Source organism: Poecile atricapillus, chromosome 25 (genome assembly GCF_030490865.1).
Source record: "Poecile atricapillus isolate bPoeAtr1 chromosome 25, bPoeAtr1.hap1, whole genome shotgun sequence".
Taxonomy (NCBI): domain Eukaryota; kingdom Metazoa; phylum Chordata; class Aves; order Passeriformes; family Paridae; genus Poecile; species Poecile atricapillus.
Genome location: NC_081273.1, coordinates 2,100,593 through 2,115,809, shown reverse-complemented (window position 1 = coordinate 2,115,809; position 15,217 = coordinate 2,100,593). Strand labels below are relative to the sequence as shown.

General features: G+C 54.7%; 1 protein-coding gene across 3 annotated transcripts; it reads right to left on the bottom strand.

Annotated features, from left to right (window-relative positions):
* Positions 1-4,901: 4,901 nt before the first annotated feature.
* On the bottom strand, positions 4,902-14,247 carry SLC37A2 (solute carrier family 37 member 2). 3 transcript variants are annotated; one of them, XM_058857127.1, is made up of 20 exons: positions 14,089-14,247; positions 12,315-12,396; positions 12,117-12,204; positions 11,675-11,753; positions 11,346-11,481; positions 10,859-10,935; positions 10,598-10,764; positions 10,181-10,218; positions 9,771-9,950; positions 9,544-9,634; positions 9,404-9,466; positions 8,834-8,919; positions 7,983-8,031; positions 7,626-7,699; positions 7,065-7,143; positions 6,887-6,984; positions 6,520-6,584; positions 6,207-6,255; positions 5,624-5,656; positions 4,902-5,165 (listed from the first exon to the last, which is right to left on the bottom strand). In XM_058857127.1, the coding sequence occupies exons 1-18, from the start codon at positions 14,145-14,147 to the stop codon at positions 6,213-6,215; spliced, it is 1,554 nt and encodes a 517-aa protein (XP_058713110.1). In that variant the 5' UTR covers positions 14,148-14,247; the 3' UTR covers positions 4,902-5,165; positions 5,624-5,656; positions 6,207-6,212. The 3 variants fall into 3 exon arrangements, with proteins under 3 accessions (XP_058713110.1, XP_058713111.1, XP_058713112.1); XM_058857128.1 differs by lacking the exon at positions 5,624-5,656; XM_058857129.1 differs by lacking the exons at positions 5,624-5,656; positions 6,207-6,255.
* Positions 14,248-15,217: the final 970 nt, after the last annotated feature.

Sequence of the window (15,217 nt, the reverse complement as noted above, 5' to 3'; positions counted from 1 at the left end):
CAGGGTCAATACAGCCAAAAACTTGGGGGCAGAAACTCAGATTTAATTTTTTTTTTCCCGTTTTGGAGATTTTTATTTTTCATTTTTTACTGAAGACAGTAAATTAAATAACTGACTGGCTTTTTCCAGCTCTGTCCTGACAGCTGTCAGTCACCAAGCAGAGCTTTCAGGACATGAAAGATTGATAAGGCAGAGCCAGTGGGTGTGGAGGTGATGCTTCCCTGGCAGAAAATGCCCCAGCACCCCAGAGCACTGACTCAGTCAGCTAAAAAATATAAGTACAGTCCCAAAAAAAGCAGAGAAGAGGCATCTCTGCTTTCCAAACTGCTGCCTTCCTGTCCTGCTGCCCATGTCCAAGGGAGCTGAAGGAGCTTGTTGAGGAAATGCTGGGCATTTATGCAACACAAGCGCTTTGGGGTCTCTTGGTGATTTTGATGTTATGCCTGAAACAAAATTCATATTTAATTCATCGTCTTAATAACATTTATGAATGTGGAGTTTGTCTGGCAGCTCTGTGCCTATGGTGGTGTTATCTCTGTGTTTGTGGGATGATTTGGGGAGCCTCAGTGAGGCCATGGTGGTGTTTCACCAGGGCTTCAGTCCAGCACATGGGAGGGAAACCACGACAAAAGCAGCTGGGGCAGTAAAAACCCAGCCCTGAAAGCAGAAATGTGAAACTTTTCCCCATTTTGCACTGTAATTAAACCCAAATAAGGGCTTTTCTGTCCCCTTAAACTGTCTGTGACTAAAACAGATGGAAAGGCTGATAGTGCAGCAGGTTTTTTGGGGACAGCAGAAAGCCATGCTGCAAGAGTAGCTCCTGCTCAAGGAGGCCATTCCAGCATTTCCCCAAAACCCCATTAACTGGGGAAAGAGCTTCATGTGCTCTCACCCCCACTGAGACATTTTGAGCTTCATCCTCCTCCTGAGCAACCCTTGGCAGTGGGGAACAACCAGCTGGATGAACTCAACCCGGGCTCTCTGTGTATTTATTTATTCTGGGGAGTTCTGCTCCTCCTCACACAGGGGCTTTCCAAACGGTTCCTGTTTATTTCTGGAAAAGGAAAGACCACGTCAAGGAATTGGTATGAGCCAGAGCTGCTTCCCAACCAGCCCCAAATGGGGATTTTTTGCTTCCATCCCCATCCCAAAGCTCCAGTTCCTGGAGGATAACTTCTGCCCCCACCTAGCAGCCTGATCCTTTGGTTTGGAATTAATGTGCCACAGGAGGGCAGGTTTGTCTTAAACCCCAACCTCTCAGTTGCTGGTGAGGATTTGGGGACTTCAGAAGATGTTCTAGCCAAGGAGCCCTGCTCCAGCCCAAACTGATCCAGATTTCCTCTTGCAGAATGAGAGAACCACATCTGCCATGTCCCGAGGTGCAACCCCCATGCAGGCAAAAACTCAGGCTGAATCTCAGCGCAAGAAAGCTGTTGTTCTAAAAGATCCCAGGTGTGCCAGGATGAGGGCAGGCTGGCTGCTTTCAGGTCAGCTGGAAAAGCAGCCCCTTTTCCCCCCGAAATTCTGTGCCTGGCTCGTTAGGACCGAGCAGGGATGCCCCTGCAGCAGGATGTGTGCCCAGGTAGTGCCAGCCTGAGGGCAGCTGCTCCCTCCTGCCCGAGGGAACAGTGCCAAAGCAGAGATGGAAGGAGCAGGAGTGTCTGCAGGGGAAACTCCTCTCCTTGATTTAAGGTCCTTGAATGACGGTAATTCCTCATGTCTCACGCTGCTCTCTGCTGGCACTTAATTACCCTCGCTGGAAAAACTGCCCTCAGATTTCCACCTTGACTTTGCTGACTTCAGCTTCCCTGCTGTTGGATCCTGATTTGCCTTTGGCTGCTAATTAAAAAGCCCTTCAGCCTTTGCCAGCTGCTCCTTGCATAGGTAATTACAGACCGTGCCCCAGCCACCTCTCCACCTTCCCAGCAGCATTCCTCCAAAATCTGTGCAGCCTTTTCCCCCTCTGCCTCCTGGTGAGTGGCATTGCTGTGGTCACCTAGAGAAAAACCCGAGTGCTGCACTTACCAAACCTAAAGAACCTGAGAGTTTGAGGTGGGATTTTTCCCATCACAGACAGAGGTGGACACGTGTTTGTTCTCTCAGTGCCAAAGGGGATGGTGGCAGAGGAAAAGCAGCAGCCCCTTATCCAGCAGAGGAACAAGGCAAGTTGTCTTCCTGACTCCTCCCAGAGGAGCTCAGCTCCATTTAAACAATTTTTTTGGCTAAGGTGAACCCAGGGGATCCCCTCCCTGCCTTCCCACTCACCCTTCACTTCCAAAACTCAGCGAGATCTGGAGTTTTCTTTGGCATTTGGATCTTTTTTATTTGAAGTTTAAAACTGCCATGGGCTGTGTGCCCTTTCTCCTCACTCCTGGCAGCAGAGCCAAGGCTGTTCAGACTTTCCAGTCCTAAGTGGGACATGACCCAGGCCTAAATTTGTCCCAGAAAAATTGTAAGCAGATGAAAGAACGAACAGGAGGGGGGAAAGGTGATAAAAATAAAAAGGAAGAAATGAGGGGAGGGGGTGGAACCCCCAAACCAACTTGCTGTTGCAATAATCCTCCATGTGTGTCAGGACTTACGGGACTTTTTGCTTGAAAACGTATTTTGAGCCCCCCACCTCCACAAAATTTGCTCATTAAGCATCATTAAGAGCTCCCTGTGCCCACAGAGGCCACCTGTGCCACGAGCCAGTGGCCTGGGGACACTGCAGGGTCAGTCCTGTGGCTCTGCAGAGGACAGATCCTCTTGTGACACCTCTCCCCATCAGGGTTTAGCCCAGCAGGATTGGGTTTTATCCTGGGAAAAATGGAAATTGGGGTTTGTGTTTTACTCTGCCTGCTCCATCATTTTTCTCGCTTTTTTCCTCAGGAAACCAGTGAATTTCCAAGGCCCACTGGGCATCACTGGTCAGAGTGGAGGGGATTGAAAGCCATCGGTGTTTGGCCACCTCAAACCTGCAGCTGCCACTCTCCAAGCTGCCTGCTCCCCTGGGCCCCTCCATCACCTTCAGAGCTTTACAGGGAGCTGGTCCAACTGGCCAAAAAGTTTCCTCCTTTTTTTCCTCCCCCACCCTTTTTTACCTCTTTGCTGATGAAATCAGCACTTAATAAAATCACATCAGGCCCAGATGTTTTCTTCTCGGGTCAAGATCGAAGGAGGAGAAGTCAATTTGAATTGCAATTTATCCCAGGCTTACACAGAACCCCCAGCCTTGGGCAGAGAGCCGGAGCCTGCCCGGGTGTGACCCCAGGGTGGAGAAGGGATGGAATCACATCCCGGGGGATGGAAACACATCCCGGGGGATAAAAACACATCCCGGGGGGATGGAAACACATCCCGGGGGATGCAGTCACATCCCGGGGGATGGAAACACATCCCGGGGGATAAAAACACATCCCGGGGGATGGAAAAACATCCCAGGGGGATGCAGTCACATCCCGGGGGATGGAAACACATCCCGGGGGGATGGAAACACATCCCGGGGGGATGGAAACACATCCCGGGGGATGGAAACACATCCCGGGGGATAAAAACACATCCAGGGGGATAAAAACACATCCCGGGGGATAAAAACACATCCCGGGGGGATGGAAACACATCCCGGGGGATAAAAACACATCCCGGGGGATGGAAACACATCCCGGGGGGTGCAAACACATCCCGGGGGATGGAAACACATCCCGGGGGATAAAAACACATCCAGGAGGATGCAAACACATCCCGGGGAGTGAAAACACATCCCGGGGGATGGAAACACATCCCGGGGGATAAAAACACATCCCGGGGGATGGAAACACATCCCGGGGGGATGGAAACACATCCCGGGGGATAAAAACACATCCCGGGGGATAAAAACACATCCCGGGGGATGGAAACACATCCCGGGGGGATGGAAACACATCCCCGGGGATAAAAACACATCCCGGGGGATGGAAACACATCCTGGGGGATGGAAACACATCCCGGGGGATGCAGTCACATCCCGGGGGGATGGAAACACATCCCGGGGAATAAAAACACATCCAGGGGGGTGCAAACACATCCCGGGGGATAGAAACACATCCCGGGGGATGGAATCACATCCCGGGGGATAAAAACACATCCCGGGGGGTGCAAACACATCCCGGGAAGTGAAAACACATCCCGGGGGATGGAATCACATCCCGGGGGGATGGAAACACATCCCCGGGGATAAAAACACATCCCGGGGGATGGAAACACATCCTGGGGGATGGAAACACATCCCGGGGGATGCAGTCACAACCCGGGGGATGGAAACACATCCCAGGGGATGCAAACACATCCCGTGGGGTCCCAGCGCCCCACACCCCCCGGCCCCGGAGCACACAGCTGGCTGCACAGCTGGTCCTGCCTTCAGTCATCTGACACCGTGGGGGCTCCAGAGCCCCATCCCTGCCCGGGGAGCCTGCAGGGCTGGCAGCCAGCGGCACCTCCTGGGGTCCTCCCTAATTAGGAAGCGTCTAATGAAGATCAGCAGCTGCCTGCACTGGACCAAGAGCAGGCAGAGTGTGTCAGCAGCTCACCGTGGTGTGGTGCTCTTCTTTTGGAGCTAAATGATATGATTTTGGAATATTAATAATCAGGAAAAACATTGGGATTTGTCTTGTTTTGCAGTGGGATGAGTAAACCCAGCTTAATTTGGGCTCAGCCCAGGGATGTTCCCTGTGTAGAATAAGCAGTGCTTTGTTGGAAGGCAGTGCCTGAAGTGATTTGGCATCATCCTCCTGATCCAGATCCTGGAATACCAAGCATCTGGATGGGGCAGGCTCACAAACAAGAGACTGCACATGGAGGAAAGCAAGAGGAGGGGTGTGATCACTGCCCCCAAGTATTCACAGACTCAGCTGAGCCCCGTCAGGACATGGCATGGAGTGGCCACACAGTTTTTGCATGTTTTTATTAATAAAACGGCCGATGGTGGAGAATTGACCCAGAAAACCGTTTGGCCAGGGCCCTTTGACTACTCCTCGCCCCTGCCTCCGTTGGAAGCAAACCCATGGTGGCAGTGAGCCCGTGGGGCCGTGCCCGAGGCTGGGCTGCAGCTTTGCCGAGACGCCCGCGCTCCGGTGTGTGTGCCCCAGCCTCTCTCCTCCCTCTGGGCTTGGGGCAGCTCGCAGGGGGCGCATCAAAACTCCTTAAACCTGCGGGGAGAGAAGCCAGCGGCTCAGGGCGGAGGGAATCATCCTGCAGCTGTTGGGATGGATGGTGGACACTGCGACGCTGCTGGAGATGGAAAGGGAAAACAGCTCTGCCGGGAAAGCCCAGCCCCATCCGCACCACAAGGAGGAGAAGCAGGTGCAAGGAGATCCAGCCACTCTTTTGTCTGGCCAAAGATGAAATGTCCCCAAAAATCCTACAGCGTTTGTGCCTCTTCTCTGCAAGCTGCTCCGGAGACACTCCCCAAAGCCCTCAAGACATTGCAGTATTGCCACAAACTGAGCCAGCTCCTTCCCCCAGCAGAAACCAGGCAGCACTTGGTGCAAACACGGGTGCTGTCAACCCCTAGGACAGCCATCACCCTAACCAGCCCCGGCACAAGAGAGCAGAGCCTGGCAGCCCTCCACCGGCAGCCGGAGAAGGAGATTTGGGCTGCACTTACCGCAGCACGAGGCCCAGACTATTGGTCTTTCACCTGCAAACACAAGACATAAGGGACGAAATGTTCGCAGGGGGTCGGGGTCTGGCAGCCCCACTGCCAGCACTGGCTGTGGCCCCTTCCTCTAGATGTCACATGGGGATGGTGGTGGCAATCAGAGCCAGGCCAGCACTGATCTGGAGATTATTTATACACTCACTGCAGTGATTCTGCTACAGGTTTGATTAGTGAGCCCTGGCTGTGTGTAATCAAGCTCAGTAGCACAGGTGGGCAAAGCCTATAAATTCACTTGTTTCAAGTGCATTAATCAATCCCAATCGATTGGGCACCTGGGCCAGTACCTCCTAAGTCAGACAGAGACAAGGATGCACTGCCCATCCACATCTCCCTCTCCCCCCTTCCTCCCATCCCCTCCCACCATCCCACACTCTTCATTTGACCTCTTGATTCCCAAATCTTGATCTCGGCCCTAAATGATTGGGGGAGTGGCTATTTGGAGGCTGAGCCTGCGAAGCGAAACTCGGAATCAGAACGAATCAAGCTTGTGTTTGCATTTAATCCTCAGGGCTCAAGTGAAGATACTTACACCGAGCTACTTCCCATCCATCACTGACTCTGTTAGCTGCACACTAGAGCTACAAAGACACAAGGATGCTGTGTTTAGAACCCCATGTGCTTTTTGAGGTGCAGATGGCTAAAATCCCCCAGGTGCTGCCTCAGCTGGAGGTGGAAATGTCTCTGTGGCCACAGGAGCGAGACGTCGGGCAGACGGCCTCGCGATGCCCGCGCGAAGATGCAGCAGCGACAGCAAGGGATAACAAACATCTTTCTGGAGCAGCACTGACACCGTGTTTGGGCATTGTGGGACCAGAGGCTGCCCCAGGGTGGCAACTACGTACCCTCTCTGCCTCGCCATGTAGCCGCACCAGCCACGGGCCTCTTTGACCACCACACGAACAAGGAGCTGCAAGAGGAAGGGCGGAGGATCATTGCAAAGCTGGTGGCACTGCAGCCTCCAGCCTTGGCATGAGTATTTCCATCACCAGGAGATTGATTTTACAGCTCTTCTTAGCAAAGATCATATGAACTAAACCTGTGCAAGGAGGAGGTTGTTGGGGAAAGCCAAGTGGAAGCAGAGGCTTGCAGTCAATACAGGCCTTTGCAGTTTGCCCAGTGCCTGGCTGTCTTCTGAGAACCATCTGTGCCCTCCACCAGTGAGCAGGTGACACCCCAGGGTGAGGAGTGTCCTACCAAGGTGAGACCTACCAGACAAGCCAGGACATCAGCTGCTATCAGCATGTAAAAGACATTATTCCAGCCTGTGGGAGAGATGAGCCCCGCGAGCAGCGGCCCCAGCGCAGCACCTGCAGGGGCACACGAGCCACGTCAGCCCCTGCTCACACAGGAGGGCACCAGGACAGCCAGCACCCCCAGCCATACCCACCAACAGATCCTGTGCCATCGATGATGGCCGTGACAGTCGAAAGGGCTTTGGCATTTCCTTTCAGAGATTCATGGGTGCCCTGTAAGGATGGAGGAATAAAACATAAGGAGCAAAAGCCGTTTTGGGGTGCATGGCTGGCATATCCCAGAGTGAGGCTGATGTCCCAGGCTGCAGTTTCCATGTGTCAGATGTAGCCATGGATGGGAGGATCAAACTCAAATGCTGTCTGCAGCCAAACCATGGCAAAACCTGGATCACCAACAGCAGGCAGAAATTCACAGGGGATTTGCCACCGAATATTTCCACTCTGCTTGTGCTCAGAGGGAGACACAGCAAAGCTGAAACTCAGCCATGTGGCCAAGGGTAAAAAACAACAGGAAAATCCCCTGTGTTCAGGGGAGAGTGGGGAGCACAGCACCAGGTGTGACAGCTCTGCCCTTCTCCACTGGGCTTTGGAGGTATTGGAAAACAAAGGCAAAGTGCAAAAATCCCAGCAAAACATCCTGAAGAGCCTCTGGGTGTGCAAGGGCAGCGTGGTGGGGTCTGAAGTGCACCTCTTACCAAATCTGCCGACACCGCTGTTGTGATGAGCGCGTAGGGCCCGTTAACCAGAGCACCACAGATGATCAGCATCCCTGCACAGGTACCCAGGGAGAGATCAGATCTTTAGGTGCAGGGAGCAGCAGGACATTGGACCCATCATCCCCAGCCCACGTGTGGACATTGCTGTCCCATGCATCCATCTCCTGTGCATCTCCATTTTCCCATGATGATCCCACCCAGTGAACACTCATCCAACACCACCCTCCCCCAAATTCAGGAGCCTGGCTCAAGAGGAGGAATAAATGCAGGTGAATGCACAGTGTCTTCCATCACCACTTCAGTGACAGGAGCTGGCTGCACCATGGAGCTCCTCACCTATTGATATGCCAATGCCATTCTGACCCACGTGGTTATACAGGAACAGCTGGAAAAGAGACACAAGGTGAACCAGTTATGGCTATTCCAGCTGTTTTACCAAGTGTTTTCCTTGCAGCAGTACCCTGAGGATAGGATGGAGAATGTGGGGACCTGAATTACTGCTCATGCCGAGCACCAGCTGGGATGGGGGGCTGAGTGCACCCCTGACCTCTGCATCCCCCTGGCAGGATGAAATACCTGGCAGCTGGCAAACAGGGGTGCTGTCACAATTTATGGCCAGTGAAGAAGCTCTGCTGCCTCCCAAGACTGCAGCCAGACATAATTTGCCCCAGTGGTGTCTCAGGGCCGAGGATGTGACACAGCCCCTCTGCTTCCCTGCTCCTTCAGCGGGAGAGGCTCCCATCCTGGAGCCAGCCAGGATTGGATTACAGCTAATTAGCCATGTTGTGGAAGCAAAGCCAAATGAGCTCTGTGCAGGTGCTTGGGAAGGATGTCCAAGCCAAGCTCCAGCAGAGCATGAGGCTGTTGGCATGGGGGCTTTTGGGATGAAAATCAAAGAGACAAAAGCTGGACCGGCTCGGTGGGACTCTTAAGGCTTTGAGCAGAGTTATGGAAGGATGGAAAAACCTACAGGGTTTTTTTAGTCTCTGCAATCCCTTCCCAGCCCCTAGAGCTGGACATCCTTCCCAGGAACATCTGGGCACGTGAATCAATCCCAGCTCTCATCTCAGCCAAACGCGTGACCAGCTTATCCCGGGCACTTGGGAAGAGGAAGGCAGCCGTGACTCAAAGGAGCCAGAGCAGAGGAAAGCCTCGTGACAGGGTTCTGAGCCCGTGTGACAGCTCACCATGGGAGCAGCAATGATCAGCATCACGCAGCACGTGGTGGCTCTGCCGCCAGTGTAGTCAGAGATGAGGCCGGCGAAGATCCCCCCTACAAGAAAGAGTCGCAGGTGTCAGTCACACCACCCCAAAGGCACAGCTTTGCCCTGGCTCAGCCCAAAATCCAACATGATGCTCTTTTATCCCTCATCTTCTGACCAGTATGCCCCCCAAGGTTAAACATAATATTATCAGAGTGAAAAGCTTTGATTTATCCCTTCCACTTCCTCCCTGCAGATGGTTTCTCAGCACTTCCATGCCACTCTGGTCTCTTCCATGCTTGAAAACTGTAGGAAAAGGAGAGCCTGAGCAAGTGAGACCTGAGGAAAGAGGCTGTGATGGTCATCAAAACAAATGGATGCCAAAATAAAATGGAGGGGTGTTTGCTGCCTGCTGAGTGCTGTGAATACTGAATAAACCTCCCAGGGGAAAGAGATTGGTGTTGCCTGTGGGGGGACCAGCCAAGGCTGGTCAAGGCCAGGACTGTCCCTAAATCATCCCTGATCCACTCCCTCCACCCCTGTTTGGTAACAAACCTAAAATACCCCCGACATCAAAGAGGGTCGACAGGTCCCCGGCTTCCTTGGCACCGAAATGAGCTGTGGGGGAGAGGAGAGGGGTGAGAAGATGTTTCCTTTGCAAGGCTCACTCCTGCCTCGCTGTCCCCAAAACTCACCGACGTTGACAATGTAGAGGGGCAGCCAGTAGAGGAAGGTGTAGCTCACCAGCTTGGCAAAGAGCAGGCACAGGGAGAACTCCACCACGCCCTGGGAGGAGAGGAGGGGACATCAGAGGAGCCTCCTCCCTCTCACCTCCTCTGGATAGTGGGTTTTTTCCCATTTTCTGCCCTGTGGATGCTCTGAGTTGCTCTGGCTTTGCTCTTTCCTCAATCCCCGCACTCACAGGTATCCGAAGTGCCCCAAGGAAGCTGATGGCTTCAGGCTCCTCAGCTGGCTCCTTGGGGTTGTGGGAGTGATCCACACTGCTCTGGCCTGAGAGGCTGAGTGGGCCCTCTTTGGAGGTGACTGCTTCAGGATCCTTCTCACTGATGGTCACTCCTCCAGGATTATCATCAGAGGCCATCTAAAATCAAGTCAAAACAGCAGATGTGGCTCTCACAGCTGGAGGAGGCTGCAGCATTGGCTCTGCTGCTGGGGAGGATGCTCCCAGTGCAAAATCAACAACCATCCCCTGTGACAACTGAACATTGCTCTAATTCCTGCCATCACAGCCTGATGACCCAGTTGTTGTTTCACTGTGCCCTGAGCGACACCCAGCCCAGGCCAGGCCCGCTGGGAACCAGCGCGACTCACGTGGTGCAGAGGTGGATCACAGTCAACATCCTCAGGGTCTGCAGGGACAAAGAACATCCTGTGAGGAGAGCCTGGACCAAGCCCACTCCACCTGCTCTCCCTCCAGCATCTCACAGGGGCTGGGAACCCCCAGGTCTAGGCTGCATCTCTGGGTACCCTCTTCCCCAGTAAAAACCCAAGGGACTTCCCTGACATTCCTAGAAAGACAGGCTCAGAGGAGTGACTGGGATGGTGGATGAGCCTGCCTGGACAACCCCAATGATGCCAACCATCCCCATGGTGGTCAGATCCACATCTCTGCCAGCCACAGGCTGGAAATAAGTATTGGGGATTGCCAAAAATGCTTAGAGCTGGGCAAGGTGGAAAATTGTATATTTTACACAGGTTGTCTGCTGTGCTCCAGATCACAACACTCACACTCCACAAGGAAGAAGAAGCAGATGATGCCTGCAACGGTGATGATGATGCCGGGCACAACAAAGGACAGGCCCCAGGCAGAGGAAACCCAGACACCGGCGATGAGCGACCCTAAGATGTTGCCAACGGAGGTGTGCGAGTTCCAGATGCCCATGATCAAACCTCTCCTGGTGGGGACACAGCCGGGTCAGTGGCACTGAGGTGGCTGCCAGGGTCAACAGGGACCAGGACTGGCATGGGACACATCAGACAAAAACTCACTTTCCTTTGCCAAACCAGTTTCCAACACACGCCACGACAGCAGGCCAGCCGGTCGTCTGCACCAGCCCATTGCAGACCTGGCAAGAGATGGGGAGCATCACCCAGCAAGCACCGACCACAGCCATGGAGCCCCTGCACTGTTTTGGGCAACTGGCCTTGAAAATAGCCACCCCTATTCCAAAGCTGTTAAGAAAACACTTGGTTTGTTTGTTTTTTTCCCTGCTGGGGCAATCCTGGAGCCGTTTGCGTCGCTGCCATGGCTAAACTGGGAGTGGCTGGTGTTGCCAAACCAGCTGCCTGCAGTGCTTGGAGACGGGCACACCCGGTGGTTTCGACGCCCACACCACGCACAACCAGGCTTTGCGGGGAATGGACGTACTCAGTGCTCCCCTGCTCAGAAACTGGGCCACCCCAATCCATGAAGGTCACTGAAAAACTGGGATGAGGCCGTGGTGATAAAGCCTGGGCATCCCCCAGCACAACACACCTGCACGACAATGAAGTACCAGAGGACGTGGATGTTCCAGAAGTAGCCAAGGCCAAAAAGGGCAGTGAAGAACCCGCTCAGCAACATTCCCCCTGACAGGTAGTAGCGCAGAGGGAGGCGCTCCCCAAAAATGCCGCTGCAGAGAGAGGGAAGAGCACAACCAGAGCTGTCACAGGTGATGCCACCAATGGGCATTATCACACTGAGCCAGTACCCGAATCCTGAGCGGATCCTTGGCTGCTTTCCTGTTAGCATGACCCCATCCCAATGGAAACCAGCTTCTGCCAGACTGGTGCAAACTGGTGAGAGGAGGGAAAGGCCCTGTGTACCTGATAAACATCCCGATGGCGTAGGCCACCAGGAAGGCATTATCCAGCGCCCCAAAAAGTTCCTTGTAGTTGTCCCCATCTGGAAAACAAATATTAGGGCCACCTCAGCCTGGCTCCCATCCTGTGCCCCCTCCCCGTGGCTGCTGGCTCAGCCTTGTCCCCCATTCCCAAAAGCCTGGTCTCCATGGCGGCTTCTGGGGGCATGGCCGGGTGCCACCTGCACTGGGACCTGGTCCTGTCCTGTCCTGGACTTCACCACCCACTGCTGCCCTTCGGCCCAGGGGCATGGGACAGACTTTTATCACTTAATTACCTCCGGGTGCCTAATGAGCAGGTGGCCCCCGGCCAAACCCTGGCCACGACCTGGTCTTAGGGGATGGGGGAGCCCAGTTCAGCTGCCACGAGCGTGGGTTTTGGGGTGCCTTGGGGGGCTCAGCCTTACCAAAGGGGGCCCAGCTGCACCATGTGGTGCTGTTGGAGTCATTGTGGGGGTTTGGGCCCAAGGCCGAGCAGTTGGGGTGCAGCTGGCTCTGCAGGGAGAGAGAGAGGGGGTGAAATCGAGGTGCTGTCAGCACCCCCCTCCCCATATGGAAACCTCCAGGTTCCCTGTCCCCACAGCAGTGGTGAGGCTGGAGCTCACCTTGACGATGCTGATGGGTTTTCGGGAGAGGTGGTAGCTGCTGTAGGAGAGGAAGGTCAGTACCAGAGTCAGTCCCCGATAGCTGTGGGAGGGAGGAAGCAGAGGTCAGGGTTTGTGGGACAGGGGTGGGTGGCCTCAGAAACCAATGGGACTCTTCTGCTGGATTGGTGACCTGAACCAGCTCAGCAGAGCTGGTCAGGAAGTGAGCAGACCCCCCCAAAAAGCCCAGGATGCAGCTTAAAAAGATCAGCTGAGTTTTGTGGGGAGCATCAAGCAGTATTTCCACCTCCTCAAGCAGTTACATCCCACCGAAACACAGGGTGAGCAAGTGCCTTCCTGGTGTCACAAGTGGAAACTGCACTGATTCATCATCACTCCCAGGGTTAATCAAAGATAAACTGGAAAAAAAAGCAGGGGGCAATACCAGCTGCCCTTCCTCCACCTAAAAGCTATCTCATCCTCTCTGCTTGGATTAAATGTAGGGAAATGGGGGAGTCTGGGCTCAGGAAATGGGGATGCCGCACCCATCAAAGCTGACAGATAAAGCCTGGAGAATCCCAGGTAGGATCTAGCACTTTGGAGCAAGATGAGTATCTCTGAAGGATCTCTGAGAATCCTGCCTTCAGGAAGGGTTTTATGGCTGCACAGAGGATGCAAGTGGGCAGGCTGCAGCACACAGACATGTCACGGGGTTGCTTCAAGTTCAGAAAAAAACAACAGCCTTTTTTCCAGTGGTTTGGGCCCATTCCGCTCCTCTTTGCAGTTTCACTTCTCCCTGGAGCTGCAGCAATGATGGGTGCCCTGCAAATCCAGGGCAGCTCCCTGTGCTGTGGTGCCGGCTCCAAGCTGTGGCTGAGAAACTGCTCCTTTCCACCCCAAAAAATGAATAAATCACCCAAAATCACTGCTAGTGAGTGCAGGGCTGATCCACGAGGAACAGAGAGGCCACAGTAGGAAAGGGAAAGATAAACTTCATATGTAGTGCCCCTCTGGGCCAGACACTTGGGTGTCAGGCTTTTTCGTTTTACCCTAAGTGTTCTGGCAGGGAAAATTCCAGCAGATGGAAAAGCAGGGGGAGTGTCTGGCAATAGGCTTCCAAAAAATCCAAATATTAATTGAAATTAAATGGGCAGCAGTCCCAACACCTCATCAAAAGAGAAGGCAGCAGGCGAAGTCTCTGTGCTGGCCACATCCCACTGAATTTTCAGTGTGAAGGCCTGAGACATCTGGAGGCTGCTGGGTGCCTTCCCCGTCCCGAGGTTCCCCCTCCCCAGGCCGAGCCCGAAGCCCGGGGCTGTTGGGATGGCTGATCCCATCCCACAGTGGCTCCAGTGCCTGAGGGCGATGCTGGGCCCCTGCGGACCCTTCATCTCTGTCCCCAGCCCAGGTCTGTCCCAGTGACAGTCCCCAGACAAGTCAAGTGGTTTCCAGTCTGGCGCTGCTCCCAGTGCTGGTCCCCATGCTGGTCTGGGATCAGTCTCCATCCCAGGGCCAGTCTCTATCCCGTTCCACTCCCAGTGTTATGACACCCCCTCCTCCCTAACCCAGGCTGCTCCCTGCACCAGCTCCGCTCCCATCCTGCTGCCGCCTCCAGGGCCAACCTCAGTCCCAGTGCTGCCCCAGTAAAGAGTGAGCCCCGTTCCACAGCCCGTCCCTCTGCCGTGCCGATACCCTCCCTGCCCGGTGTCCGTCCCTGTCCCAGCTCCAGCCCCGGTGCCGGTCCCTGTGTGCAGCTGCAGTCCGGTCCCGGTGCGGTCCCCCCCGTCCCGCTCACCGGCTGTCCCGGGGGAGGGCGCGGAGCAGGCGAACCCCGGGGGCGAGCGCTGCCCTCATGGCGGCGGCGGCGGCACCCGGGCACCCCCCGGCTCCTTTTCACCGCCCCCGGGGCCGCCGCTCCCGCCCCGCCGGCCCCGGTCCCGCCCCGGCCCGGCCACAGCCCCGGCTCCTCGGCAGCGAGGGGTGAAGCGGGCTGTCCTCGCTCCCTCTAAAGCAAAAATCCACTTCAAATCCGGCTGGAACGAGGGAGCAGCCGCGCTGGGCAGTGGGAGGCGGCAGAGCCCTGAAGGGACCGACCAGCCCTTTTCATATCCCCCCGGGGCTCGGTGAGCTTCCCCAGATGCTGCATGTCCCAGCAGAAAAAAACTGGATTGAACTTTTCCAGATTGAACATTCCCAGCAATCCCCGAACAGGCATCACTGCCCTGATGGTGACAGCTACGCCAGACACGCTTTGGGGTTATTGCCCGGGGTTCTGGGAGTCCTCTCCCCCCACCCCCTTTCAAATATCCCGTTTATTCTGCTAGGGACAGATTGAGGCTGAGAAGCAGCAACAGATTTATTTATTTATTCCTTTAACTAAGCCCCAAATCAGCCCACAGCCCCTTTGGGGATCACTCCAGAGAGGTGGGAGCAGGGTTCCTCGGGGCCTGAGCAAGTTCCTTGGGGACTTGCCAAGGAACTGCTTGTCCTCAGCTGCCCGAGAGCTGAAATCAGTTACAAAAACCCATTTGCAGCTTTAGCCCTTTGCTTCCTTGCCCCCTCACGGGGCAGAGCCTGCCCTTTCCAAACCCACTCCAATTCCCTGAATTAGGGCTGCAGCACCTTCCCCTGACGCAAGCAGCTGTTAATAAACAGCATCAGGCACCACGGATGTCTCAGTGAATGATTCTCCAGGGGAAACCGAGCAGCAGTCCTGGCTCTGTGACTCTGTGCTACCTCTGGACCAGGGGTGGGTTTGCTTTGTGCCCAATGGGATGGAAACAGGGAAAAGAAATGATCCGGCACACTCGGCCACCCATCCTTCCTGCCATAGTTAATATTAGAGAGGGCGGCCAGCAAGGAGCAAATATTAATGACAGGGTACGGAGTAACCTCTGCCCAGGACGTTATCTCACCACAGGCAG

What these genes read in the sequence shown, in the direction of transcription:
- SLC37A2 (XM_058857127.1), bottom strand. Translation starts at nt 14,147, where the DNA reads ATGAGGGCAGCGCTCGCCCCCGGGGTTCGCCTGCTCCGCGCCCTCCCC. An exon ending in GGTACTTCATTGTCGTGCAG is followed by an intron (nt 10,936 to 11,345) that starts GTGTGTTGTGCT and finishes ATCTCTTGCCAG; the next exon opens with GTCTGCAATGGGCTGGTGCA. An exon ending in TGATGTCGGGGGTATTTTAG is followed by an intron (nt 8,920 to 9,403) that starts GTTTGTTACCAA and finishes TCTTTCTTGTAG; the next exon opens with GGGGGATCTTCGCCGGCCTC.